This window comes from Rhinolophus sinicus, linkage group LG13, assembly GCF_036562045.2.
Source record: "Rhinolophus sinicus isolate RSC01 linkage group LG13, ASM3656204v1, whole genome shotgun sequence".
In the NCBI taxonomy this organism is placed as follows: Eukaryota; Metazoa; Chordata; class Mammalia; order Chiroptera; family Rhinolophidae; genus Rhinolophus; species Rhinolophus sinicus.
Window position 1 is genome coordinate 13148230 of NC_133762.1, and position 26076 is coordinate 13174305.

Below are 26076 nucleotides of genomic sequence, written 5' to 3' on the forward strand. Positions count from 1 at the left end.
CGGAGGTCCGTGTCCCCACTTCCCAGCCCAGGAAGGGGGGCTCAGGGAAGAGGTAAGTGACTTACCTAGCACCTGTTGCTTAACCGCTCCAGTCCTGAAGTCAGCTGATCCACTGCAATATTAAAGCCACGAGAAATACCTGGGGAACAAATTGACAAGAAAACAAAACGTAAAATAAAACTGATGTATCAAGCAACGAGCTTGAGGCTTCTCCCTCCCTAGCGAGTATCAGGATGATCCAGAACTGTAACTGGTCCTTCCTTGCACGTGACCAGTGGCCATTCTTCCCAGCCCTTTATCCCCCATGGGGGTCCTGTCTCCTAACCAGGGAGTCCAGCAGCAGCCTAGTGTACTGGGTTTGCTGCACACACAGCTTCTCACAGACAGCCTTGGAGTTTTTCAAATGCAGGGCTGTTGTAACCTCTCGTCTGCCTGGGAGCTATTTCAAATCTCTGGACAGAACATTAGGGTCTTTCCTTCTCTCACCCTCTTTACTTGATAGAACAGCCCAAGGCCATAGAGGAAGTAGAAGTAGAACTGTGGGATGATGGTCAGATTTTGAGACAAGATTTCAGAGCCTGGTGGAGAGCAGGGCTGCTGGTTAATTCCCTTTGGCTTTCCGCCTAGTCATTGGTGCAAATGAGCTACTACTGCCTCTGGCATCAGCAGAGGTTGTGTCTCCAGGGCCTACCTGCCCTGGTTCCCTCTCTCCTGCTCCCTCTTCCCAGTGTACCAACTGGGAACTTTCCAACGGTCCACAGGCCCCAGGCAGTTGTAGAACTGGCTCCAAGGAACCTCTTCACATGGGCTCCTCCTGGCTCACAGGTCCTGGCAGGCACAGTGTCCCTGCTGTTTGTTTACACGGTTGGTGTCTGAGGGAAGGGTGCCTGCCAGGAGGCCTCAGGGAGGGGGACATCATGGTAGATTTACCACAGCTGAGTTCTGGTCCCCAACTTTTCTGCTGCAGACGAGATTTCCTCAGTACACCCCAAGATGACCAGACCCTGGGTAGCAGCCCCCTATTAACTAAATTTCCAAGAGACCAGTGGAACCTAGAACCCCAATTATTATTAATTCACAGTGGGGACCTCCTATACTAAGCCACCTTCAGAAAACCCCTTGTGCCTGGTCTCGAGTGACTTAAATGGTGGCCTGGTGACCAGATACTGGTTGCTCAACATGGAATGGAAGAAAGGGATCATATGAGGGACAGGGAGACACCAGCTATGAACCCCTTCAGGTGACAAAGGCTGCACTTCAAAGCCCCACTTGTCTTTCCTGCTCCTCCCAATGCTGTCTGCTCAGAGCCCAAGATTGACTTGTTAGCTCTTCCAGGTTTCCCAGCTGAACGTGCCTTCTGCTGACAGGTTAGTATCAGTGGTTAAGTTGGAGTTAGTGGATGACCCAGTGGGCCTAGGAAACATTAATCTGCATTTATTGCATGTGCTTGAAATTAGTTGAATTCTTACAGGATAAGCTTATTTTCCTCGTCTAAAAATCCTTTCTTCGTAGGCGCTATTTACAAACACTTCTACGCCATGTTTTTCTAAATACATCAATGATCTAGGAACTGCACTCACGCTGAAAACTGACCTACTGGCACTTGCCTCTCTCATTATCCGTATAGTTGCCCTTCAGAGTTATTAGCTCCTGTCTGTCTCCCTGCTGCTCCTGTCCTGAAATGTGTGGTGTAGTAGGAGTACTGAGAGCCCAAGGAAGCTGACACACCTGGTTCTAGACACACTTGTGCCACTAACTAGCAGAGTGACTGGTGCACATCACTTCTCGAGGCCTCATTTTCCTCATGTGCAAAACTGAAGACAACACTCGCTCTTCCTATTCCAGAAGGCTGCTGGGAAAAGGGTCGCTCGGTATGGCAGGGAACACTGACACCCTATTCTCTGCGGTAATGTTGCTAACGCTAACCTCGACGTAGCGTGCTTCCACCACAGAATGTTCCGATCTAGGTTTCTACGACCCCCTGTCCTCTGAGGGACCAGGAAGCTGCAACTGGGAAAGCATTCCATGTATGTAACTATTGAGGGTCCTTTCCTCCCATTTTTGGGGAATGTGGCTCACAGCTCAAGGACATGTATGCATGTCTTCTCCCTTGAAGTACTGGGTGTGATGTAATGGTGAAGGTGATATGAGTTGTGTTTGGGGCTACCCTTTCCATGCTTGAATTTGCTTCTAGTCAAAATTCCATGTGGTCGGGAGCTCCAATTTAAGGGACTGGGCAATGGACTTGGATTAGTAATATTTTTTTTTTTTTTTTTTTTTTTTTTTAACAATGGAACCTCTTTCCAGGTGAAATCTTACAATAGCAAACATGTGAAAGCAGAGCTGCTCTGGTGATGGGAACCCAAAGCCCTCTCCTGGGCTGGAACTTTGCCCACCTAACCGGTCCCTGAGGCAGCCCTGGGAAACTTCTGGGCTGGTCCAGGGAATGGTTTGAGAGCTAGATGTGTGCGCCTGCGCCAAGTGCTGGTGTTTCCACAGGAGCCCTGTTGGAACTCCTGTTCCCGAGCTCAGAGGAGAAAAGAGCTCTCCATGGCCAGACTCACAGCTGGGCTGGAGACTCCCGGGAGAGCCCTCCTGCCACCCTATCCCTCCCTTGCCCCACCACAGGCTGCCCTTCCTGTCGGAGAGTCACAGCTTCACCCACCTTCCGTTGAATTTTGGACCCTTCATCTGTTAAACAGGGAATGAGACCTACTACGCACGATTCATTGCCAGATCCAAACCAGAGGAAATACGTAAAGCAGGCACTCAACAAAGTATCGTTTCTTGCCCCTTTACCTTGAGGCTGAACCTTCCTCCTCCCTGGGTGCTTCCAGCTGCCCTACGGTATTTCTTTCCAGTCATATATTTCTATATTTTGAAGACACCTCCCTCTAGCACTTACCACGCTGCACTGGCGTTACTGAGGTGGTCCACAGCAGCTGAGTGAAAGCGCCCTCTGCGGGGCTGCTCTCCTTAGGGGAGTGTTTTGCTGGGCCCGAGGGACATGCTCCACAACGCCTGGCTGAAGCATAAATGTCAGCAGTATCCATCTCGAGTGGCCCAGGACTGTGCTGGCAGGAAAAGAGGAAGTGTGTGTGAGGTGCTGACGCGTTACCACAGGGGACAACCACACCACAGGCGGGCTTTCTGTGGCACAATAACTGGAGTCTCAGCTCCACACTGAGAGGCCTCGAGCCCCAGCCGCCTGTGTTCCCTCACCTGTGTCATACGGACAAACGGGGACTAACGCATAAATACCCGCTTTCAGCTGTAAGGGACCGTCTCAGTGCCGCCGGGCCGCGTGAGGCGAGAGGCCGCCAACTCTTCTAATTCCCGCGACAGTCAGGGAAGCGAGACAACCACTATCTATCTCTCCAGCAGGGTCCCTTCTAGTAGTGGCTTCGGACTACAAACTATGTAGCAAAAGTCCCACCCGTCGCCGATTCGTCCGAAACAAAAGGGCGCCTAAGCCATCCCCACGTTTTATTGGCTACGCCTGCTGCCAGTCTGCGGGCATAAGCAGAGGCCTATGGGAAATGAAGTCCGGCGGAGCCCGAGTGCTTCTGGGGTTCGCGTTTCCGCTTCCGGTGTTTAGTGGCTGCCCGAGTGCCCAGACTCCGGGTCTGGAGTACGTTTCGAGTGCCGTGGGGTGCGGCGCCCGCAGCCGCAGGGACTTGGCGGGCGGGAGCGGGCCGAGACTTAGGGTCCCGCCGCACACGCACAGGCCTCGCGAGCAGACCCCGGGGCACAGTGCGCCCCTCGTGCTAGCGGCGCCTTCCTTCCGCCACACACCTGACCCGGAGGGGACGATCGTGGCCCTGCAGCGTTCGCAGCGACGTCGTCCCCAGGGCCCGCGTTTACCCCCTAAAGCTTCCAGAGAAGGGCGCCCGCCGAGCGGAGTAGCCTTGCGGTGTAAGTCACGCTCTGCAGGCTAGTCACCCAGTCCACGGTCAAAGCGCCGAACCACTGCCCATTTCCTGCCATAAACCAGCTGTGTGACCTGGGGCGAACCCCTGGGGATCTCTGAGCCGTGACTGCCTCCGCTTTGATTACCGCAGACGGAGTATCTTAACTTTCCCGTAACTAATATCCAGCGAGTCTGTCTTTACTGTCCCTGTTCTTCAAGCCTGTAATCTTCACCAGAGTAAATTTCCCTGTTGGGGAGAGTTATGATGCCGGGACTGAGGAATCCTGAACGGGGCGCCCAGAGCTCAGAACCCAGCCCGAGAGGGCAGGGGAGCGGTCGGAGCATTTCCATCTCTGGACTTGGAGCCGGCTCCACCCGGGTGCTGCTCTCCAAGGTGCTACCTTGGGCGCCGTGCGTACTTGCCCTGCGCATTCACACTGCGGCCTTCACTGGAGCAGTGCCTTGGCAGAGGGGGTGGCTTATTGTTCCTATTATCTCCAGCAGCCCATCCTCATTCTCCAATACGGATCCCTGGCATTTTCTCAGCCTTCAGTAAATTGTGATGCAAACCCAGCTTCCAGCTCTCCTACTTGCCAACCAGATCACCAGCCCTTGACCTCTCCTATCAAACTTCTGGAGCTGCCTCCCCAGTGACAGAGGGTCAGACTCCACAGGCAGCAGGACATGAGGAGGGGACAACAGGAAGGTTCTTTCCTTCACCTCAATCCTGCCGGGCTAACACTTGTGGTGTTCACTAGGGTTCACTCTGTAATGTGTCTCTGGCTCCGGAATTTCAGGTTCTACTTAGTAACTCCTGTCTGAAAGTGGCTTCCCAGTCAGGTAAAGGAAGAGGCTGAACTTCAGAGCACAGCTGCAAGGTTCTTCTCTGAACTGAACAATGGCTGTAGCTGTAGACCAACAAATCCAGGTCCCTCAAGGCCAAGAAGAAGTTCGAATAGCAAAACTGGAACAAGATTGCCACTGGGAGCAGGAAATTTCCTTTCAAGGGAGTGACCCTGGGCCAGAGACCTCCTGCCAGCGCTTTTGGCATTTCCACTATCAAGAAGCATCAGGGCCCCGGGAGACACTCATCCAACTCCGGAAGCTCTGTGATCAGTGGCTGAGACCAGAGGTGTGTATGAAAGAGCAGATCCTGGAGTTGCTAGTCCTGGAACAGCTCCTGACTGTCCTTCCCCAGGAGATCCAGATCTGGGTGAGACAAAAGCACCCTGAGAGTGGATGTGGCCCAGGAGGAGGCAGTGGGGACAGCCTTCTCTGTACATCTCCCCAGAGCAATGCTAAGAACCATGCCACTGCCTCACAAGACCCCTGGTGGGAGGGTTTACCTCTCCATCCCCTGCCTCTGCCAAGTCCACGAGGGCCTGTCTGTACTCGGCTGTCCAGACCCCACGAGGGAGGGAGGCCACGTGCAGGTCAACAGGTGCCCACCGAGGGGGCGCCTGCAGGAGCAGAGTCCCTGGGGGGACTGACACACAGGGCAAATGGTGCTTGGAAATAAACCGAACACAGCTTCTCCCTCTTAAAATAGTTTCCTCTGTGTGTTGGATTTAAACATGTTTTCCCACAAATTTCCAGAAACCCAAGAATTATAAAACAAAGCACAATCTGCATGTATCATGATTGTATCTAACTAGACTTATAGAATGACTCTTAAGTCTTTTTTAAGAACACCAAGAACTTACCCAAGTAAGTGCTGTCTGTCAAAAGTAGTCACTCTGATGGGCTGTGGCCTTTATATGCTGTTGTCACTACTGAAGACATTGAGTGTTCCTTTACGGGCCGTCTTCATACCTTAGAAAGCCTCGTCTCCCTGTACTTCCTGCAATGCGCACGTGTCTGGCACATGGGAAGGCTAAGTAAATGCTGACAGACAACAGCGTGCTTATTATCTAGCTGGTGCATTCCTTATCTGCGAGACTTGCTTGGCTCTGCCCAATTTCTGCTTTCCAAAAACAGAATCCCTTCAAAGGATGTCAATTTGCTGCCACTGAGGAGATTTTTCAGAGAGCCCATTTCTGGAAATGGCTTTCAAAGACGTAGCCCAGAAATCTGAGTTGAGAATTTGTATATGGCCAGGAAATAAATCTGGTATGGGTTAGTTTAAATCAGTTCACTCTTTTCGATATGAAATTCTTTACGTAGGTGGAAATTCCTATCAAGGGCATATCAGGACTATATTAGGCCACGTGGGACTTGCAGATTCAGTGTCTAGTGGGCACGACCCCGGCCTCCCAGCTGCTTCGGCCCAGGACGCGGGCTCCCACTCACCTGCTTCGATGACACTCCGCCCCGAGAACATGACCTTCTCCCCTTCCTTCTCTCCAGGACTCCAGCCTGCTCTTTAACATCGCTGCACCGGCCCTCCAGTCCAGGACAGAGTGAAAACACGAACAGCACATTCAGTGAGTACTCAGCGTGCCAGGCCGTGCCGAGCACTTTATTTCAGGGTCTCGTTTCACCATCTCGGCCGCTCTGCGAGGTGGGACTAGGATTCGGTCCGTTTCGGAGGCAGGACTTGGGCCCCGATCTGTGTGACTCCAACACGCGTGTCTCAGTCACTGTTTCACAGTTTCCCAACTGTGCCAACTGCTGGGAGCCACAGGGGACGTGGCGGTTAGGCTAAGTCAGTACCGAGGGAACGACTGCATGGTCAGCATTAGTCCTGAGAACCCCTCCCACAGCCCATTAGGTAAGGACAGCGTCTCTCTCAGGCCTGTGAGATGCCTACGTGCCAAAAGCCCAAGGGACCGAAACCTGTCACACACAACTGCTTTGAGTGAAGAACAGCCACCAAATCTTTACCGTGACAATCATCCTACCAGATGTTTTTTCATATATTACTTCTGAATCCCCAACAACCCTACAAGGCAGTTACTAATACTGTCCTTTTACAAATAAGCAAACTGCGGCTAAGAGAGGCCGGTTTACTTGTCCAAGGCCACTCAGCTGGTAATAGGGACCTGCGGTCACTTGAGTCCTAAACCAGCAGAAGTCTGAATGTACAGCAGCTCCTCCTCTTCCTCGAGGCCTGGCAGAAACCCCTGGTGTCAGCGGGAGGCCCGGGGGTCCACCCAGTCCCACACGTGCAGAGAGGCGTCACTTGCTGCCGAGAGCAGCGTCCTTGGTTTGCGTGGGTGCCAGGTGTGGGTGGTGACCAGTGGAGCGGCATCTGGCGCATTGCCGTCTAGGAGGATGTGACCTCTGTGAGTGAAGAGAGGTTCTACCTGGCCCTCCGTTCCGGCCCAACACGTGACATCATGGACCTGGACCATCGCATCAAACCCTGAGGAAGAACGAGAAAACGGGACTCACACCTCATCCCTCATCTAAGTTCTACAGTTTGTTCTATTGCACCAAACCAGGCTATGGGACGAGGAGCCAAACGTAAGGAGATACTTAATGGCCAAATGAAGGGCATGGGACCCCTGCCCTCATGCTGGCAGCTGCCAGCTGCACAGGACACGTGGTGACGATGTTGTCCGTCTGTCTCGTGCCAGGACCGAGGCTCATCCTGGACAGACGTTACTTGATCCTCACAACTCTATGAAGGAGGTACTAGTATCTACCCCCGGAAACTGAGGCTTCAGAGACTTTTCCAGACCTTTTTCACTTGCCCCAAATTCTAATCCCTCCACATCTGGGTCCCGCTCAGCAGACGGCCTTGTCTCTTACTTGATGGGAGACACAGAAGCCTTTAGATAAACATTCTCATGGCCCCTCATGACCTAGTTATCCCCACTCACTCCACCCTGCTGTCTTCTTGTTACCAAAGAGCCAGTCCCCTCCACCCATGCTGGGTTCTTCTGCTCTTTCTGGATCCTGCCATGATTCATCATCCCTCAACTATTCTTTCAACCTTTCCCCGCTCAATGGATCCTCCCCACTGGCCGTTAGATACGCTCACTAAATACTCTCATTCAACTAGACACTGTGAGGCCTGCTGACCCCAGGGACTTGCTACAATTGCCAAAGCAAGGAGACTGAGAAGCACCCCTGAGCTCCTCTCATTTCTCTTTGGTGCAGCCCAGGGCTGTCCTAGGTCTTACTATCTGCAGGCCTCTTGACCAACCTCAGAACTGAATTCCTGCTAGGACAGAAAGGCCTGCTACCAATGTGTGAAAGTTTAGTAGCCAGAATGAGGAAGGGCTGCCCCTGAAGAACCTGAAGAGTTAATGTGGGGCTTCCTGTGAGCAACTTGAACTTCCGGAGCCAGGTTTATGACAGGGCCAGAGGCTCGTTCCTGAGCGCCCTATATTCCCCTGGAAGAGACAGATCAGATAGCAGACATGACGTCCTGCTAGCAGTACCTGAAATGGCCAAGCAGTTGTCAAGGCCTGGAGCCCAAGTCACGCGCAGCAGCTCTGGGTCAGGGCTCGGTGTGGACACTGGGCACTGGACTGAGCTCACCGGATGGCAGAGATCCCGGGGGTCAAGCAGACAGAGCTGCCCATCTGAGCAAAGGCTGGCAATGCCCCTGCCCCCGACTTCTGCACACCACCTCCCTCCTCTGGACCCAGCGCTGGGGCTGATGTTTTCTGACGGTGCCCACTTCTGGCGGGTGTCCACAATCCCCAGCCGGCCCGAGGTGCAGCAAAAGGCGAAGGTGTCTGCACCCAGGACCTGCAGGCTACTCAGCTCCTCACTGTCACTGACACCTGGAAGAGAAAAGCTGCTGGAGTCAGATGGCTCTGGTAGTTTGGCAGGATGGGCTGGTCACAAGTCCCTTCCTCGGGGAAGCACCCCAGTCCCAGAACGGGAGCCCTGGGAGGCCAGGGCTTGCCGCTCACTCATCTTGGGTCCCAGCATCTGACACACAGGGTTAAATTCAGTTTAAACGGGCTGGGTAGGGCTGGGAAGCGGACATGGCTGGAGAGGCTGGCAAGGGATGAACTGCGGCCGTACCGGAGGTGTACGTGGTCTTCTGGGATGCCAGGTCCACAACCTTCAGCCCGCTGAGCCGCACACCGTGGAGGACCCCTGGTGCTACTGATGAGAAGATGGCCACCCGGGGCCAGAGATTCGCCTCTTTCTCGTGCACAGCGATGGTGCTGACAGCTTTAATGACATCTGCGGGAAAATGGGAGAGGCGAAAATTCAGGCTGTTAATGAAGGTTTGAAGCATTACATGGTGAAACCGGTCAACATTTACAAAGTCAAGGAAGAAAGGGAGCTGACAGCTGGCAAAACAGGATGTGGAGACATAACACTCTGCATTATGTTTACATTTTGAAACTCTCAGAAGCACTTTAATTCCTTTATAATTCGTCTTATGAACTGTTTTGCAAATGGGAGATAATGAATCACAGCCGCCATATGAAAACCCCTCAAAGAAGTTCTGGCTTTTTACAGTTTCGTGGAGAACAGATAAAGGAAGAAAAAAAGGAAGAACACACTGGTGGTGTCATTTACACCTTAAGTGAAAATAACAGGTACAGAGTTCATGAACTAATATTACTTCTTCAAATACATGTTCTATGACCTCAGCAATTTGTTGAAACCTTGCAGGTAAAGGTTACAACACAAATGTCTTTGTCTTCAAATGTAAACTGGACAAGAAAGTCCACATCCATTTTACAATGAACAGAAGAAAAGACACAACCTCAAGTTCAATCAAATTTTGGTTTTATCTGTTTGTGTCAAGCCTGCTGGGTTAGCAGGCACGTTCTCGTCTCTGAATCTACATTTGAGGCTTCTCTTAAAAGAAGCCATTCACAAACGAATTCAGAACAAGTAGCTCGCTACACAAACTACTTCAAGGGAGATGCATATTTTCCATTTTATATTTTCTTGTTCCAAGGGGGGTGAGGGGTGTCATTATTTGGTTCCTGGATTCTCTGAAGAAAAGGAAGATCTATGTTTGTTTGTTTAATTCTAAAAGAAAGGTTAAGAGTCAAAATAAGGAAGGAAGGGATGAGAGAAGAAACACCAACTATCTGTGTGACTGAACGTTAGCCTGTCTGGGACAGAGTCTGTTCTCAGACTCATGAGAATTCAATGAGGTCATACATGGAAAGTGCTGAGTACAGTGCCTGAAATATACTATGCACTCGTTAACATTACTGTTCCATCTTACAGATTGTTGACTGACTCTCAACAAAAACGCACAGTGAACCAGAATGCCACATGGCCTGTGACAGCGTTCTGTTTCAGCCTGCTGGGGAAAAACAACAACTAACTTCCTCACGAAGATCTGAATAGGCATTTCACCAAAGATGTGTGAATGGCTACTAATCCCATGAAAAGATGCTCGATATTATTAATCATTAAGGAAACGTGAAGGAAAGCCACAATGAGATACAATTTCACACCCATTAGGATGGCTTTAATAGAAAAGACAGACAACACAAATGTTGGTGAGGACATGGAGAAATGGGAACCCTCATACATTGCTGGTGAGAATGTAAATGATGATGCCATTTTGGAAAAGTGTGGAAGTCTCTTAAAAAAAAAAAAATCAAACATAAATTTAGCACGTGACCCAGCAATTTTGCTCCTAACTGTCTATATAAGAGAAATGAAAATGTATGTCAGCAGAGACTTATATTAAATGGCAAAAGTAACTGTGATTTAAAAGGTTAAAAATAATAGCAAAAACCGCAATTACTTTTGCACCAACCTAATATGTGACTGTTCTTAGCAGCCTTGTTCATTGTAATCGCCAAAATTCAGATCCATCAGCTGGTGAACGGAGAGACAAATGTGGTACATCCAGACAATGGAACACTATTCAGGCATAAAAAGGTACAAGCTACTGATACATGCTATGACATGGTATGACGTGGTGGACCTCGAAAGCATTATGCTAAGTGAAAGAAGCCAGATATGAGACCACATATTGCACGATTCCATTTAAAATGAAATGTCCAGGAAAGGCAAATGTTATTAAAGAGACAGAGAGTAGGTTAGTGGTTGCCTGGGGCAGGGTGTGGGCATGGGACTAACGATAAATGGCATGATGGAGCTGATTGGGGTTTTGAAAATGTCCTAAAACTCGTTTATTGTGATGGCCATACAACTTGTTAAATTTACTAAAAATCACTGAATTGTATACTTAAATGGGTGAATTTCAGTAGCATTATATGAACACCTGGAATCTACAGTATAAGACAACTGACAAGAAACAACAAAGGAAGGCCACTAGGGTCAGTGATCTCAAAGCAAACAAGCACAAGAACTGCCTTTCTGCAGCAGTGACACTTGGGAAGAAGCCAACAACTGCATCCAGCTCCTGGGAAGCATCCTGGACGTGGTGTGGGGACCTGCTGGCCGGCAGAGGATCACACAAACAAAGGGACAGTCCCCAGAGCAGGCCTGTGCCTCTGAGGCACACTTCCATGCTTGCCAACGATGCTCAAATTGAAGGAGGGCTGGAAGGACTGGATCAGGGCTACAGGATCTGGCACCTGCCTGAGAACCATGAACCCACTGCTGGAGGAAACGCTATTTCCCACGAGGGAACTCCCCTCCCCTCCCAGAGGGAACAGACTGACACCCCCTGCTCCTTCCCCACTCCCCTCTTGGGGAGCAGACGGACTTCTCTGAGTGGGAGACTGGTCAGCCCAGCCTCTTGCTCGCTCAGTTTTCCCTCCCCGAGGCTAGCATGCCTGCAGAGAGAGGTGACCTCCGCTGCCTCCTCCTTCTCCAAGCGGTGAGCTCACCTGAGCAGCCCTAGCTCTGCCCTCACCTCTGCCCTCACCTCTGCCCCTGCCCGGGGGAGAGGTAGACCAGTAGGTGCTCTGCCTATAGTCATAGTGGGAAAGGAGCAGGAGGTGTCAGTCTGTTCCCTCTGGGTTGGTAAATTCGATACCTGAAGTGAGTTACAGGAACCTCCATTTGTGGCTTGCGTGCCACGCTGTGGTTGCTAATTCATTTCTGCCTGCATTAAATACACACTGCATTTGAATTCCTATCTGACTCTGAATCTACTTTTTAATTTGCTCAGATTGGGGGTAGAGGTGTGTGTCAATCCCACTAAGTCAGTCACTCACCACTGTCCTCTGCGACCTGCCACACCTGCAGGTAACAACCTGGAAGGCCACTGGTCACCAGCAACCTATTCAGGATGGAGAGATCTCAGTCCCGACAGCCGGGAGCTCACCCACATACACCCTCCTCACCCCCAGCTTTTCCCCTCTCCAGCCCACTCAGCTTGGGGTTCCTACACGCCCCACCTCAGGAAAGCTTACTGCAGGAAGGCATCATCCAGACCAGTCACCTCATTTCAGAGGAGGAGCAGGCTCACTCCACTTCAGGGACAGGCCCACAGCTCATGGAGAGTGATGGGACTGAGCCCAGGCTTCCATGTGGCCTGATGTGTCCTAGAGAGGACACCAACACGGAGCCGGAACACACAGCCCTGACCCAGACTCTCAGCCTCTGCCACCCGAGCCAGAGCCCCGGCCACCCACCATCAGCTCTGAGACACTACGAGCATCCTTCTACTCTCTGTCTATTCCCTGGAACAGCTCCACAGATCTGTCAGTTACAGTAGCCGAAAGGTCTCTGAGGGGCCATGACGCCACCGAGCAATGGTCTTTGTATTCCAGATCTGCATGTGCTCACATGTGCCCGTGTGCTGAGAAAGAGGCAGAATACCCCGACATTTTCAGTCACTCCATCCTGAATGGAAGGTCTGGGTCACTGAGCTGACCATACCTGGTGTCTGGCACGTGCTTCAGATCAAAGACAGACCTGTCGGAAAACCCTCCGTGGCATACCTTGAAATCTCTCTCTGTGAATAAAGCCTGAAATACAAAGGGGTGGCCGATCAGATAGAGCCTGCTCTCCATAGGAGTGTTTCAGACGAGCTCTAGGTAAGAATCAGATCCCAGCCGGGCAGGAAGCCATGGAAGCTGCTCTGCTGGCAGCAGATGCTTCTCTCTGGAGGGCCTCAGTGTGCTGTGATTTGTCGGTGTGGGTCTCAGCTGCCTACATGGGCAGTTTCCTTTCTCTCCTGTATCCAAAACCCTTCTCCTAACCTTCCACCAGCCTCCTTCACTCTAGCACAAGCATACTCCAGGCCTTCTTAGAGGAGTGACAGAGGCTTAACAGCTTCCTCGAAGAAGCTGCAAGGTACCAACCAACTAACACATCCCCATTTCTCCTGCCACCTCCCACTGGAAGTCAGGTAGGTTCTTCTAGCAAAAAAAAATATAACAACTACCTCTGATACCAGAGTTTACTGTATCAGGCACTGTATTTAGTGCTTTACCTGCTTTATCATGTTGAAGTCTTACAACCACCCTGTGACACAGCTACTATAGTTATCCCTGTGCTAAAATAACGAAACTAAGGCAGAAAGCTTAAGCAACTTTTCTAAGATCACACAGGGATTTGTTGTGAATTTGAACCCAAGTCAGTGTACCAAGTCCATGCTCTTAGCCACCAGACTCTACCATCTCCATACGAGGAACCGCAGGCAGGGAAAAGGAGGTAGCACAAGCGGACAGAGGAAAAGCCAGTGATGAGGTGGGAGGTAAATCAGGTCTCTCCTCAAGGTTCAGTCTGGGGGAGCTCTGGTTTAAGCTTGGGGGAGTGGGGTGGGGAGATGAGAGCATCAGGTAGGAAATTCCCCCAGGGCAATAGGGACAGGTCTGCCCTATCAAATGAATCAGAGTGATTTTATAGCAACATCAGCCAGCTACCAACTCTTTTCTTTTTGACACGTTCTCTCCTCTTATCTTCTTGAACACTGACCTTTTCTGAGACTCCTACTTCCAAGAATATTCCTTGTGGGTTCATCCTCCACCCACTCCTTAAATGTATGCCCTGAGGTTCTGTCTTTAGCCGTCTTCTCCTCTTGTTCCTTATTCACTACACATTCATCCTCGGTGATCTTAAACATTTAAGGGTTTCAACTGCCCTCTATACCCTTCGGCTCCCTAAATCTATTTTTGATAAAATAAAATTGACCTCTTTCTCTAGGAGCCCTCTGTAAATCTTGGGATATTCCCTAGCACTTATCTCTGTGCATCTCTGCCTCCCCCATCAAACTATAAAGGCAGGCCCAGTGCTTGTCCCCCGACCCCCATCTCTCTTTCTAGAATCCTGGACAGTATCTAGTAGACAATAGGAGCTCCATAAAGGTTTAATAAATGAGCAAAAGTAGACACATACACTCAGCATTTATACTTTAAGTTACCTGGTTTTCTTTTACAGAAAGTCTGAGAGGTAACACCAGATGAAGAATCTCATTTTTTTTCAGGCTTTCGTAGCCAGCAACAAAGACTCCTGGAAAAAGAAACAGCAGTAGCTGTGACAAACTGCTACAAAGATTTTGGACCATAATTGGGCCTAGAAACTCAACCAAACCATCCAAAGCAAAGATACCATTGCCACTGGTATTCACGCAGCCTTCACGGGGGATGGAAGAGACCTAGTCCTTAATAAGGGGAATGTAAGTGCTAACGGGGTACAGAATTGCTACAAGTGATGGAGAGGCTCTCAGAAGAGGGGCTTGGGTCCCTCTGGGCTGAGCTCCTGAGCGCCTGAGGGGATTCCATATTCTCACCTTTGTCCTCAATCCATTCAAGGACTCGAGTGGCTCCTGAGAGGTCGAATGCATGGAAATCCTGGTACCTGCATGATAGGGACACCCTGTCGCACGGTGCATAGCCCTTTACGGCTGTTAAAGAACTCTGAGAGGGCAGCATGGTTCAGTGGTTGGGGGCCCAGGCTCTGGAGTCAGAAAGACCCTGTATCAAGTCTGCTTACACATTTTGCTCCTTGTGTGACAGGGACCAGGCCGGTCACTATTTCCCTGAGCCTCCGTCCTCATCTGTAAAACGAAACTCCCCGAGTTCCCAAGGCTGACGTGAGGAATCAGTGAGACAACCTGTGTTCAGGGTTCAACTCAGAGGTTGGCCTAAAATAACTGGTCACTTAGTATCAATACCCTCCACAGCACTGCTCTCGCCAGCACCTCACACAACCCGCGCACCCAAACTTAGGCCATTTCCCAGAAGCGGGAGCCGAGGCCCAGGCGGAGTTCTGTGTACGGCCCCGCCCCGCACTCAGTGCTGCGCCAGCCCACACCAGGATTCGCTACCGACACCTCTCGAGCCCGTGCGCCCGCCAAGCCAGCGCCAGGCCCACATCTCCGACCGAGCCCGGGCCCACACGACTTACAAGCGCAAGGATTCCACCAGCCAGTCCTCCGCAGCTTCCATGGCAACTGTCGCTTCCCGTACCCCACTTCCGTCTGGGAACCTTCCGGGGCGGGAGCCGTCTTCTCGCGAGAATTGGACGCGACCTGCTGACCTGGAGGCGTGGCCTCATGCCGGGGGGCGGGGCCTAGAGTTGCGTGAGTGCCACTACCGACGCAGTGTGCCCTTGCCCGGCTAGTTCAGGGTTCTCCCGGCGGAAGCCCTGGAAAAATGACGTAGGGTCAGGGATTCCCAGGAGGTCAGCTTCGGGCGGGGCCTGAAGGACCATATACCGCCCTTTTTACGACCGGATAAGATACAGCATGCCTGATTAAACTTAAATTTTAGATAAACGAATAATTTTTTCTTATAGGTGTGTCCATACTTTAGGACATCGTACACAAAAAATGATTCAGTTTACCTGAAATTCGAACTGGGTGTCCTGTATTTTTATTTGCTAACTCTGGCAAATAATCCTATCTAAGGCCAGAGAAGAGCGTTAAAGCACAATGGGGTTTGGATCCCAGCTGGGCCCTCCCCTCAAAGCTTGGCACGAGGATGAAATGAATGGGAAAGCAAAGCCCCGAGGCCCGGTAGTGTAGGAGTTCCCTTTTACTGAGGAAACAAGATTTGCCCCTGCCGGTAAGTGGTAGAGGAGCGAGCAGCACTCCCCTGCCTAGCACAGGACCTGGCATACAGCAGGTGTCCAGTACCTGCTTGCTGAATGAGCGAACGAGTAGGAGTTCTGAGTCAGTGCCAGGCTGGTGCCAGGCCACCTCACTGAACTCCTGGTCCTCCAGCCCCCTTTCCCTCCCATCTCCTCGGACACGCTGGAAGAAGAGGACCAGACATTCTATGTAAAGGGCAGGGTTTTATTCACAACTTCAACAGGGAAGCAAGAAATACAGCAGGAACGTAATTTGTGTCTGCGTTGGTGATATTCCTGGCAACCCCACCAGAAATCACAGTATTGGAGTAACAGAGATTTGCGCCCAGGATTTACATCCAGATGGGGCCACTACCAGGGTCCCATTCAGCACCGTCCCTGGGAGGGCACAATCTAAGCCACGTTGTCGTGTCTTCCTCATTAATCGCATCACTTCTGCAGCATTTGCACCAGCGGCCTCCTGTACTGAAGGGGAACACACAGAGGAATTGACCTGGGCAGAGGAGGCAAATGATAGGGGCCTCCTGCATTCCTAAGTGCTGGACATCGGCAGAGGTAGGCAGCGGCAGGCTCTCAGCTGCGGCAGCTCCCCCAACCCCCCAGCACCTGTGTCCCTGGAGAAGGGCCTGAGAGCGGTGGGGGCAGTGGTTTTCTCACATAACAGCCTGACCTCACAGAGTGGTCATGACAGTCAAAGGAGATCATGGAAGTCAAGTCCAAGGATGGTACCTGGCCCTCTGCCAGCGTCAGTGTTGTCAGTCCCCACCCCCAGCTACCCACCAGACCTCACTTCTGCAGCCCACCCCCCAGGACGAGGTACTGCTTCCTGAGTCTCTAGCTGGTCAGCACGTTTCTGACCTTCAAAACCAAGGAGGTAACAGCATCTCCCTTCAGACTCAGCCCACCCAAGCCACACCCTCACATCTGAGGTTCCCAGGAGCTGGCGGCTTTGTGAATGAGGAGGGTCAGGAAGGCTGACGCGGCTGGACCTTCTCTACAGCATGCCCCTCTTTTCTCTCAAAATGTACGCTCTATATGCTGGGCTCAGTGGGGGGGGTACAAAAGTGAGTCAGCAATAGGCACTGCTGGGGAGCTCACAGACTGTAACAGTTCCAACAGTTCCCATCTACTAAGCGCTTTCTGTGCTCCTGGCATCATGCTGAACATGTGACATAAGTGGTCTCAGTTAATGGGAGATGGGCACTATTATCCCCAATTTAGTGATGAGGAAGATGAGGCTTAGAGAGGTTAAGTGACATTTCCAAGGTCACATGTCAACTAAGTGGCTAGGTTTTGAGTCTAGCGCACTGTCACCAGAACCCACATTCTATATCACATGACCTTCTGCAAGGGCAACAAAGTACCAGGGAAGGTGGTATAGGATGAGGACAGCACCAGGAACAGGGAATGGATGGGCTGTGCCTGTCCCAGGCTGTCCCTGTCCCAGTCTAGAGACTAAAGCTGGCTTGTCTTTAGCTTTGGGGCCTTGAAACCCCTAGGTCAGTGGTTTACAACCTATGGTGATTTTAACTCCCTCCCCTGTCCCCAGCCAGAGCACCTCTGGCAGTGTATGGTTGTCACACTTGGGGAGGTCGGGGGGTGCTCTAGTGGGTAGAGACTAGGGGTGATGCTAAACTTCCTCCAATGCACAAGACTGCGCCACAGCAAAGAATTACCCAGCCCACAATGAAGCCTGCACAGGTCACTGAGGCAGATGACAGACTTGGAAGAGCACCGGTCACGGTGAACAAGATCAGACTCTTATCTTGGCTGCTAACGGACTCTTCTCTTGCCCTCTCTGGGCCTCAGCACCCCAACTCTAACTACAAGCACACACAGGACATGATAAGAGTGGACAGCCGGAGCAGGGCCAGTCTGTGTGGGCTGTGGAGGGAAAGTCCAGCTGCAAGAGGCTGGACACTCCTAGGCTATGACTTTAGACCGGGCAGCTGGTGAAGAGGAACTTCCGCCCCCACTTCTTGCTCTGTGGGGTTTGCTGGGAAGACCTGTCAGCTTCCTTTCTTTGGAGTCCTCTCCCTCTGAACTCTGGATCACAGGGGGAGCCTAGAACCCCTGGATTTCTGGGGCCCATCACACCCTGGCTGGGCAGTTACACCCAAAGCTCAATACTGGACCCAGGGGCAACCTGGCTGAGTCTCTCTCCTGGGCTCGAGGTGGGGGCCTGGCTCACCTGGGTGTGAGGTGCTGGGGTGATGAGCCTCGTGCCCAGAGTTTTCTTTAGCAGGAGGATCCTGAGCAGATCATGACTCAGCTGCAATCTCTGGTCCCTCAGAGAGATGTGGGGAGCTGTCCCCAATAGCGGTGGGCTGGGGGGCTCCAGACTCTTCTTGCCCATGAAGTGACCTAGATAGGAGGTGCCGAGGCATAAGGAAGTCAGGGAGCGAGAATCCTACCCCAGTGGAAAGCTACCCTCTCTCCCACCTTTCAGTTCTCATGGCAGGAATATTTGCAACCTTCCTCATCGCCCTCGTCCTCACCAAAGAGCCATAAAGACCCCTGGATGGTGGCAAAGCCTGTACCTCAACTTTTTCTGAACAGGCGGAGGGTGTGGAGAAGATGGCACAGCTAAGAAGAGGGTGCGACGGGCCAGGGAGAAACTGCCAGTTGTGCCGTCTGCTTAGAAGAGGGATGGAAAAGAGCAGGGAAGGAAGTGGAGATGAAGAGGTACGTGGAAGGTGGAGGTGCAGAGAGAAGCCACACAGGTTAAAAGAGGAGTCAGCAGTCTTGCTTAAGGGAAAGGACACCAGCTAGCAGGCAGATGTAGGATCCAGCCCCAACTCTGCTGAAAACTGGATGAGTGATCTTAGTCAAGTCACTGACCTGAGTCTCAGGTTCCCCATCTATTCAATTAGATGAGGCCCAGGGTTCCCACCAGCCCTGACACTAATGTCTATGGCTGAGGGGTGGCCAGAGAAGGGAAATGGGGTGAGAGCAAGGTGTGGGGCGCTTGCGCGGTCCCGAAGACTTACCGGTGGCCCAGAGGTTGCCCCGCGGGTGCACTCGGATCTTGCTGGCTAGGCTGCGGGGGTCCGGGAGATCCCAGCTGAGCCGGGCGGCACTGGCAGTGAGCATAGCGAAGAGCAAGAGGCCGCTGATCCACCGAGCGCCCTCCGCCCGCAGGGCCATGGCTGTGGCTGAGCGCGCCTCTGCCACCGCTGCACGAGTCTCCGGCGCCCGCCCTGCCTGCTTTTAAACCCTTGCCCCTGGGGGCGGAGCCTGCCCGCAGAGCCCGCCCCGGCCCGCGCCCCCGCCCTCCCAGAACCCTCTCAGCGCGTCAGCCCTGTCGCTCTTTCTCAGTACAGGGGTTTTGGTCAGGGGCACCCACGACCTGCAAGCTCGCACTCCTGCCCCTCGTGGGCACCGCATCCGTGGGGCGTTCTGGCCCGAGCCCACCACCTTCAGGCTAAGGACCTGGCCCTCCTCCCTTCCCACTCCTCCCGCTTTGGGCCAACACGGGGTTACTTTGCCTCTGAGCCTCCCTTTATTAGGGTAAAAGTGGGGGATGCCTCCTCCTGTGTCACACAGGCGTTAGTGCACAGCAAAATGCCAGGCACCCGAGGAGATCCCCCCCTCTTGGGACTCTGACCGGTCTCACTGCCAGCACTCACCAGGTAACCTGGAAATCACAGCAGGAGCTCGGGATGGGAAAGTAGCATGATGGATGGTGAGATAAGAAGCACCCCACCCCCCAACACACGCGCACACACACACACATGCCCTGGGGAGAGCCTGGCATATCAGTTGAGCAGGAGACAGATTTCTGGGTCAGGGGAGAGAGCACTGGAGCAGGAGTCCATATACAAGCTGTATGACGTCCTCAAGCCTCACTTTCTTCAACTATAGGATTGGAACAACCACACTGCCCTATTTTTATTACTTTTACATTTCTTAGCAACTGTTTTGCGTGGCAGGAAGCAGTAGCCCTACAGGACTGCCCTGTCACTCCTCCCAAGGAGCCGTCCAGCCTTGTTGTGGAACCAGTTTGGGTCAGTGGCACCACTTCCTGAGGAGGGAAGACGCTGGGCTCCAGAATACACGTGCTTTAGCTTAAACGCTCACTGAACACCAGTGTTCTGAGCACTGTGCTGGACACTGAAGGAGAGGAGACAAAAGGTAATTCCTGGCTCCCAAGGGAGTTTACCATCTCGTCGGCCGGACGCAGGAGCAGGGTGCAGACCAAGCCCTGGACTCTGGACGGCGTGGCTTGACGGAAGCTGCTCAGTAACGGTGCTGCTGGGAGGCCCGCTGCTCTACGGAGCACCCCCACAAGGGGAAGCGTGTACGAGAAGCTGCGTGGCGTGCCGAGCTCCCAGGAGAACGACACACGAGACATGGACATTCCACCCCCAGTCCCCTTGCTTATCACCCCCACCCTGGCAGTCACACCTCTGCATTCCTGTCACGGCTTCACCACGGTGCAGATATAGCTTTTCTCACCTTCCCATAAGTCACCCCCTTTCCTCTGCATCAGTCCACACCCTCCTATCTTCTCTGCTCCACGGATGGCAAAGGGAACACACAGGAGCTGGCACTGAGTGCTGCCTCACTTAAAGGCTTGAAGGAACCTTATCTGGTAAGTTTCTCTCTCATAGCTGGAAACAGGCTCCGGGGTTGAGCCACTTGCCCAGATGTCACACTGGAATCAGACTTCAGGTCTGTTCGGGCCACTCTGTTGGGGCCCCAAAGTCACACAGGGCAGAAGATGCTTTTCCTAAAGCACACTCACTCTGTTTGACCATCCCAAATTCAAACAACTTGGTCGAGATTTCTCTGGGGGAGAGGCTGACTTAAGAGTTTCACCTCTCTTCTGGGACTCTGTTCTGATAGGTTCATTTACATGTCAGCCAAACCTTCTCCGACACAGCCTGGGTTCACAGCTCCGAGACCGACCCCAGATGCCCCTGGGATCATTCTGTCTGTCAACCTGGCACTGGAGAAAAGGGGCCTCTGAGGACCCTGGAGAAAGGAGCAGGGCAGCAGCTCCACATCCAGCTACGAAACACACTCAGGAATGAGAAGCAGTAGGCCCTGCAGAGAGGGTGGCTCGACCAAGATAGCACTTCCGTGGGCTCTCCTGGGAGTGACAGGCTCTAGGTTTAAAATAAGGCCTCACCTGCCACTGCCTGTTCCCCAAGTCCACTGTGATGCCGGGCTTCCCCCAGCCCCCGGGAAGACGTACAGTGAATCACATGGGGGTACATGGGGAAGCTCTTCAGAGTTTCTACAACATTCAAGGACACCCACGGAAAACGCAGGAAGATTCACAGTACAATCCAAAAGATGATTAAGGCAGGAAAGATGCATGGCAAATCTTGCTATCACCAACATCAACAACACATTTAAATAAAGGACATGTATATTACTGGTTGCTGTATTTTCATTAAATTGGAATCCATCACAAGTGACACCTTTCACAACTGCATCTGTTGTTTTCCAACAGCACCTGCGTGCCCTTTGATCACCAGCACTATTCTGACGTAGTCAAACAAATGGAGAAAACCAGAGTGTGGCCTTCAAACACATGAAAGGTACAGAGGACAACACAGACAGTGAAAGCAGGACTTTAACTTGGACGGAAATGAGTCTAGTAAAACGAAATGACAACAAGCGTAGAGCTGCTCAGATTAGTAAAATCACTCCCCGGGCAACCGTGACCACAGACCCCCATTCTGCGGGCTGGGGAGATGAGGAGAAACACCCTGGGGTATCTCAGGTCCTGCTCTTTAGTTTCAGAACGGGGAAGGGGCTGCAGAATCAGAAAAAAACAGCAGAATCTTTAAGAGAGACGGAGGGAGAATCAGGGGTATTTGATACGATTTCCCAAGTCAATTGTCAAAATATAAAATGTTTTTAAGGCAATATTCATAGGAAGAGAAAATATCTGCATGAAGTGAGAAAATGGTGACAATCCCCACAGTGGCGAAGCGAGCTACGTAGCTGCTGCTCAGATGCTCGGGGAAGTTGTGAAAACCTAAGCTGGTGAGAAGCCCCAGGCCCAGCCTGCGTAAGTATTTGGGTGTAATAGTCACGTATTTCCAGGAGCATTTCAGTAGCTGAAATAAATACTCTTTAAACTTCAAAGAGGTTTAAATGCTCGGAAATTCACCTGAGAATCTCACTATTTCTAGATTGACTAATCTGAGCAAATCCACGGACGAATAACCTAGAACCTCTACGGAAGAAATCCCAAGGGCCTTGCAATTGTGGGGTTTATTCCAAGTAAGAGTCTCATTAGACTCTATAAAGGCAGAAGGACTGGGTTATGACACCCAGCACTGGGCCATGATAAAAGCGACCGACTTTGAGTTCCGGCTCTGCCATCTATGAACCAGAAGATGCTGGGCAAATCGCTTAGCTTCTGATTTCTCTCCTTTGTAAAAAGGAGTTTGTTTTGAGGACTGAGAGCAAATCAAACTGTTATAAATTCAGAAGCACTTAACACAGCACATGGCAATTCTAAGAGCTCAATATTGTCACCGGGAAAAGGAAAGCCTGCTATAAATCTGAAGCCCACTGCGGGGGGAAAAGAGGTTCCCTGGATAGCAGCTGAGGCCCTGGTGTTGAAAGGACAGCCAATCAAGTGCCTGTTACATCATGAGCTGCTTGAGGAACTGAAATGTTAGCATATCTACCTACCTCTGCTTTAGACCAATCCCAAGAAACGAGTTCTATACAAGGTTCTCTTTTTCACTTATATAGGCTGTCAGGAGGACAGCTTTGATCAAACTTACTTGCCTGGCATAGTGCAAAGTACAAATCCTTTTAACAAGACCCCCTGAATTAAAGCTGGAATCCAGCTTAACAATCGAAGTAAACAGGCCAGTTAAAGTAAGAATTCAAGAGAAATGATTCTTCATCGAGAGTAGGCAGCATTCCAGGCACCCCTAAGGCTGGCAGAACAAGAATCTATAGCTTGAAGTCACAGACAATATAATAACGTAACTACATATGACAGCTGAGTAACTACTGTTTTTATAATACAAACGTAAGAAAAAGCAAGATACAATATTCTCGGCTGGTGAGAATAAGAGATCAGATATGACAGACGTGAGGGGGACTGCATCAGAATGGAGAGAGGTATGATATTTGTATGTTTCTTAAAAGAGGTCATGAGTTTTGAAAGATTACAGAACACTCTTACCAGAAAGCTAGCTGAAGGCTCCTGGTCTTCTGTGAGTCGCTCTCTGCAGAAGCAGCTATACCTACACTAACGACCTTTCTCAGACACAGCTCTGTGACAATCACGAGCCTAATCCACACAGGGATTAAGGCATAACATCACACAGTGTCCCTGCAGTGAGTTCCCAGGAGGGAAACTTCTTGGTCCTCAGTATCATTACAAGATTAAAAAAAAAAATCTATTATGCCCATTCCATAAAACACAGAAATGATTATGTCCCTCTTTACATTAACCCCTAAGGAGCTGAGAACCAATGTTATGGATCTCCTCCAGCAAACAACAGAATCTTTTGATGTCGTATCACTCCTTTTTTCATCCCTTTCTCTTCTCACACGTTCAGTTATTTGCTATCTTTATCACATGTACTAGATGTACCTTTATGAGTCACTGCAAATCCCTTTCGGAACAAAGCAGGGTATAAATAAATCTAAAGCGCTGTTGACAGGGACCTGAATCAAAGGCTGGTCTTGCCTTGAGGCCACCGAGGAGCTGCTGGGGGAGCGGGACACACATCGCACAAAGCACTCTGGGTGCAGTGTCCCCGAGAAGCATGAGCAAGGTCCGGGCAGCACTGAGCAGGAAGCACCGGACGCTCGAGCGCTTAGTCGAGAATAAAAACACTCTTGAGTTCCCTGTGCATCTATCGTTGCACTTAGGCTTTTCGGCGGAAAGAATCTGTTTACACGTTGCCCGTGCTAAGGCCCTGAATTACGGGCAGAGGAGGGACCTGCCTTACTCATCCTTGTGTCCCCAGGGCCTAGCCCACAATCTGGCGCAGAGCAGATGCTCAATAAATGCCTGCGAGACGAGAAAGCTTTCAGCAGGCAGAGCAGTGAGCTGGCACCGCAACCAGCACAAGCAAAGACTGGATGTCTGTACAGTGAGACCAATGCCAAGGGTGTAAGAACGTAGGGTCTGCTGAGAGCTGAGGCTGGAAAACATCCCGAGGGCTTAGAAGGCTCCAGGACTCTTGGAAGGCAAGGTCCTCACCATTTCTGGATGATCCCTGCGTGTTCTAGCCTCTCCCACTTCTCGGTTACACAGAATTCTTCCTACATCCAGACTCACCATAGCTGTGTCCTATCTGGTGTTTAATTTCTAAGAGCCTATCTGGTATTGCTCAGCCTAGTGAGGGAGAATAGTGACAGAGATCAACTCGGCCGGAACACAGCCTGAGGAGGCGTCCTGACTGAAGGGACGTCTTCAGGAAGGTGACAACCCATTTAGCCACCAGAATCAGCTGCATCACTTCTGAAGCTCAAGAGTGACGCAGGTCTAAGAAGGCTGCCCTCAGATGCTGAGACAGCCCCCACAACCATGTTCTGAGGGGTCACCCGGACTTGGTAACAAGCTTCTGCAAGGGACTCAAGGGTCGCGGAGCCTTTATTCCAAGCCTATGCTCTTGCTAGGGGCTTAAGTTTAAAGACGGGCCAAGCAACTGGAAGCGTCTAGAGAGAACAGAGACACAGGACGAGAACTGAGGACAGGCACCCTGAAATAACACGTAGGGACTTAATAGTGGGAGTAAGGAGAGTGGGTGAGTAGCAGCCAAGAGACAACCCCATTACCAGTTTCTCATTTGAAGTTTTATCAATTCTTATTCTCTTCGATTCCCTTCACTCACAACGGTGAAGCCTTTCCAGATGTCAGAGAGCTTTTCATTCCATTAAGACACCAAATTAAACATCTCTGGCAGTTTCTGACATTTTTCAAAGAGCTTTTAAAATATATTATATTTACTAATACAATGTCCCAGTTTTAAGTCTTATGTTTTAGCACGAAACTAGACCATATACACCTGGGACTATCATACCTGTCCCCACAAATCACCTCTTTTATTTTGGCTAATAGAGAAATTCAAATATTTTCACGTGCTTTGATTAGTTTTCAGAGAAATTTAGCTGTTGCTTCCAACTAGAGCATCCAGCAAAGGAGGAAAAACAGTAATTTCACAAAACTGGGTGTGAAAATAGGCAAGTGAGGAAAATATTACTGTTTTCCTCCCAGTACGTATGTAAGGAGGAGAAATCTGGATGGCTGAGGACACACGGACGAGGCAGTTTACACCCATGCGAGCTGGGGTTCCCACTACTTCTCCCCAGGGGACTCCCAGGAAGGCCGGCTCGGACACTGACGCCACTGAGCAGCCCACTCCATCCTCTGTAGGCGGTTCGGGAGGAAATGGAGTCAGTAGCACTCTCCTGCCATTCCACACACGGGGGCGATTTCGGCACTCTCCTTGGCCCATGAGACAACGGAAGCACTATCACAGCCTCACAGACAGGTAGAAGGAAGCACTTGTCAGCAGCGATCTGCCAAGTCTCATCCTCTGTTGGGATCATTAAGAGCCCATGCCCAAGGCCTGATGGCTAAAGCCTTGTTAATGGATTTAAGATGGCACTACTCTCCACAGGGGAGGCCTTCGGAAGATGAATTGTCCCTAGTCTCATTCCATTAGCACTGAAATATGAACTGACTTCCACCTCAGCTGAACAAATAGTAGAAACTGTGCATTTCGCCCAACACAGAAAACTTGCTTACTTTGAGATTTCATATTAGCCCGAGAAAAGAAAGCATGAAGAGCATTCTTTGCTTAAAACACATCGCCTGACCCTACTCTCCCCATCAACAGCAAAAGAAGAAAAGCACACCTGGCTTTGCACTCACCCCGGAAACCTTGCCTTCTGAAGTCTACATGAACAAGACCTGGAACTGAAGGCAGGTCCAGGTGAATTGGAGTTTACAGAAAACAAGCAGCATGCTCGCCCTCCAGCACCTTCCTCACGCCTCCTCCAGCTGGAACACACGGCTTCGTGGACACAGGGCTGAGAAGGCTCAAGTGTAGAGAAGGTTAGAAGTCTGTACAGCAAAGTGAGATTTTTCTGAACCTTTCAGTAACACTAGGGGGGGTTTATACACATCGGGGTCACACCCTAGTCAAGAATCAAGTTTATGACAAACGGTTTTCTAGGAACGTCCTACTGGCTACTTTGGCTTCACAAAATCAAAAACACAACAAAGTAACAAAAAAACAGTGGTAGTATGAGGACAACCTTCTTAGCTGCAGGACTGCTTACACCAAAGCCTTTATCTCCCCCAGGGGGGCTAAAAACCAGTGCAGGAAGGCAGATGC

The 26076-nt window shown here is 51.1% G+C and overlaps 2 protein-coding genes and 2 long non-coding RNA genes across 8 annotated transcripts; 1 reads left to right on the forward strand and 3 right to left on the reverse strand.

Annotated features, from left to right (window-relative positions):
* On the reverse strand, positions 1-3532 carry LOC141568153 (uncharacterized). 3 transcript variants are annotated; one of them, XR_012491184.1, is made up of 3 exons: positions 3262-3532; positions 2906-3069; positions 1-139 (listed from the first exon to the last, which is right to left on the reverse strand). It is a non-coding gene; the product is annotated as an uncharacterized LOC141568153 (long non-coding RNA). The 3 variants fall into 3 exon arrangements; XR_012491183.1 differs by having other exon boundaries at positions 2906-3074; XR_012491185.1 differs by having other exon boundaries at positions 2906-3074; positions 3223-3532.
* Positions 3533-3585: 53 nt separating this feature from the next.
* LOC109453652 (uncharacterized) lies at positions 3586-11838 on the forward strand. Of its 2 annotated transcripts, XR_012491182.1 has the most exons (3): positions 3587-5042; positions 6257-6333; positions 10007-11838. It is a non-coding gene; the product is annotated as an uncharacterized LOC109453652 (long non-coding RNA). The 2 variants fall into 2 exon arrangements; XR_012491181.1 differs by having other exon boundaries at positions 3586-5042; positions 6257-11838.
* On the reverse strand, positions 6330-15172 carry WDR73 (WD repeat domain 73). The gene is made up of 8 exons (XM_019743524.2): positions 15059-15172; positions 14442-14509; positions 14073-14161; positions 12587-12675; positions 11920-11984; positions 8834-8998; positions 8239-8586; positions 6330-7214 (listed from the first exon to the last, which is right to left on the reverse strand). Exons 1-8 carry the CDS (start codon positions 15097-15099, stop codon positions 6979-6981), a joined length of 1101 nt encoding a protein of 366 aa, XP_019599083.2. The 5' UTR covers positions 15100-15172; the 3' UTR covers positions 6330-6978.
* A 761-nt stretch (positions 15173-15933) lies between these two features.
* Positions 15934-25954, reverse strand: NMB (neuromedin B). 2 transcript variants are annotated; one of them, XM_074317590.1, is made up of 3 exons: positions 18733-25954; positions 17934-18106; positions 15934-16202 (listed from the first exon to the last, which is right to left on the reverse strand). In XM_074317590.1, exons 1-3 carry the CDS (start codon positions 18887-18889, stop codon positions 16038-16040), a joined length of 495 nt encoding a protein of 164 aa, XP_074173691.1. In that variant the 5' UTR covers positions 18890-25954; the 3' UTR covers positions 15934-16037. The 2 variants fall into 2 exon arrangements, with proteins under 2 accessions (XP_074173691.1, XP_074173692.1); XM_074317591.1 differs by having other exon boundaries at positions 15934-16207.
* Positions 25955-26076: the final 122 nt, after the last annotated feature.

Coding starts and splice junctions, on each gene's coding strand:
- WDR73 (XM_019743524.2), bottom strand. CDS start 15,099: ATGGAAGCTGCGGAGGACTGGCTGGTGGAATCCTTGCGCTT. Junction 14,162..14,441: donor TGAATGGATTGAGGACAAAG/GTGAGAATATGG, acceptor TTCTTTTTCCAG/GAGTCTTTGTTGCTGGCTAC. Junction 11,985..12,586: donor AAGCACGTGCCAGACACCAG/GTATGGTCAGCT, acceptor CATCCTGAATAG/GTTGCTGGTGACCAGTGGCC.
- NMB (XM_074317590.1), bottom strand. CDS start 18,889: ATGGCCCTGCGGGCGGAGGGCGCTCGGTGGATCAGCGGCCTCTTGCTC. Junction 18,107..18,732: donor GGGCAACCTCTGGGCCACCG/GTAAGTCTTCGG, acceptor CCTCCTATCTAG/GTCACTTCATGGGCAAGAAG. Junction 16,203..17,933: donor CCCCAGCACCTCACACCCAG/GTGAGCCAGGCC, acceptor CCTTCAGTACAG/GAGGCCGCTGGTGCAAATGC.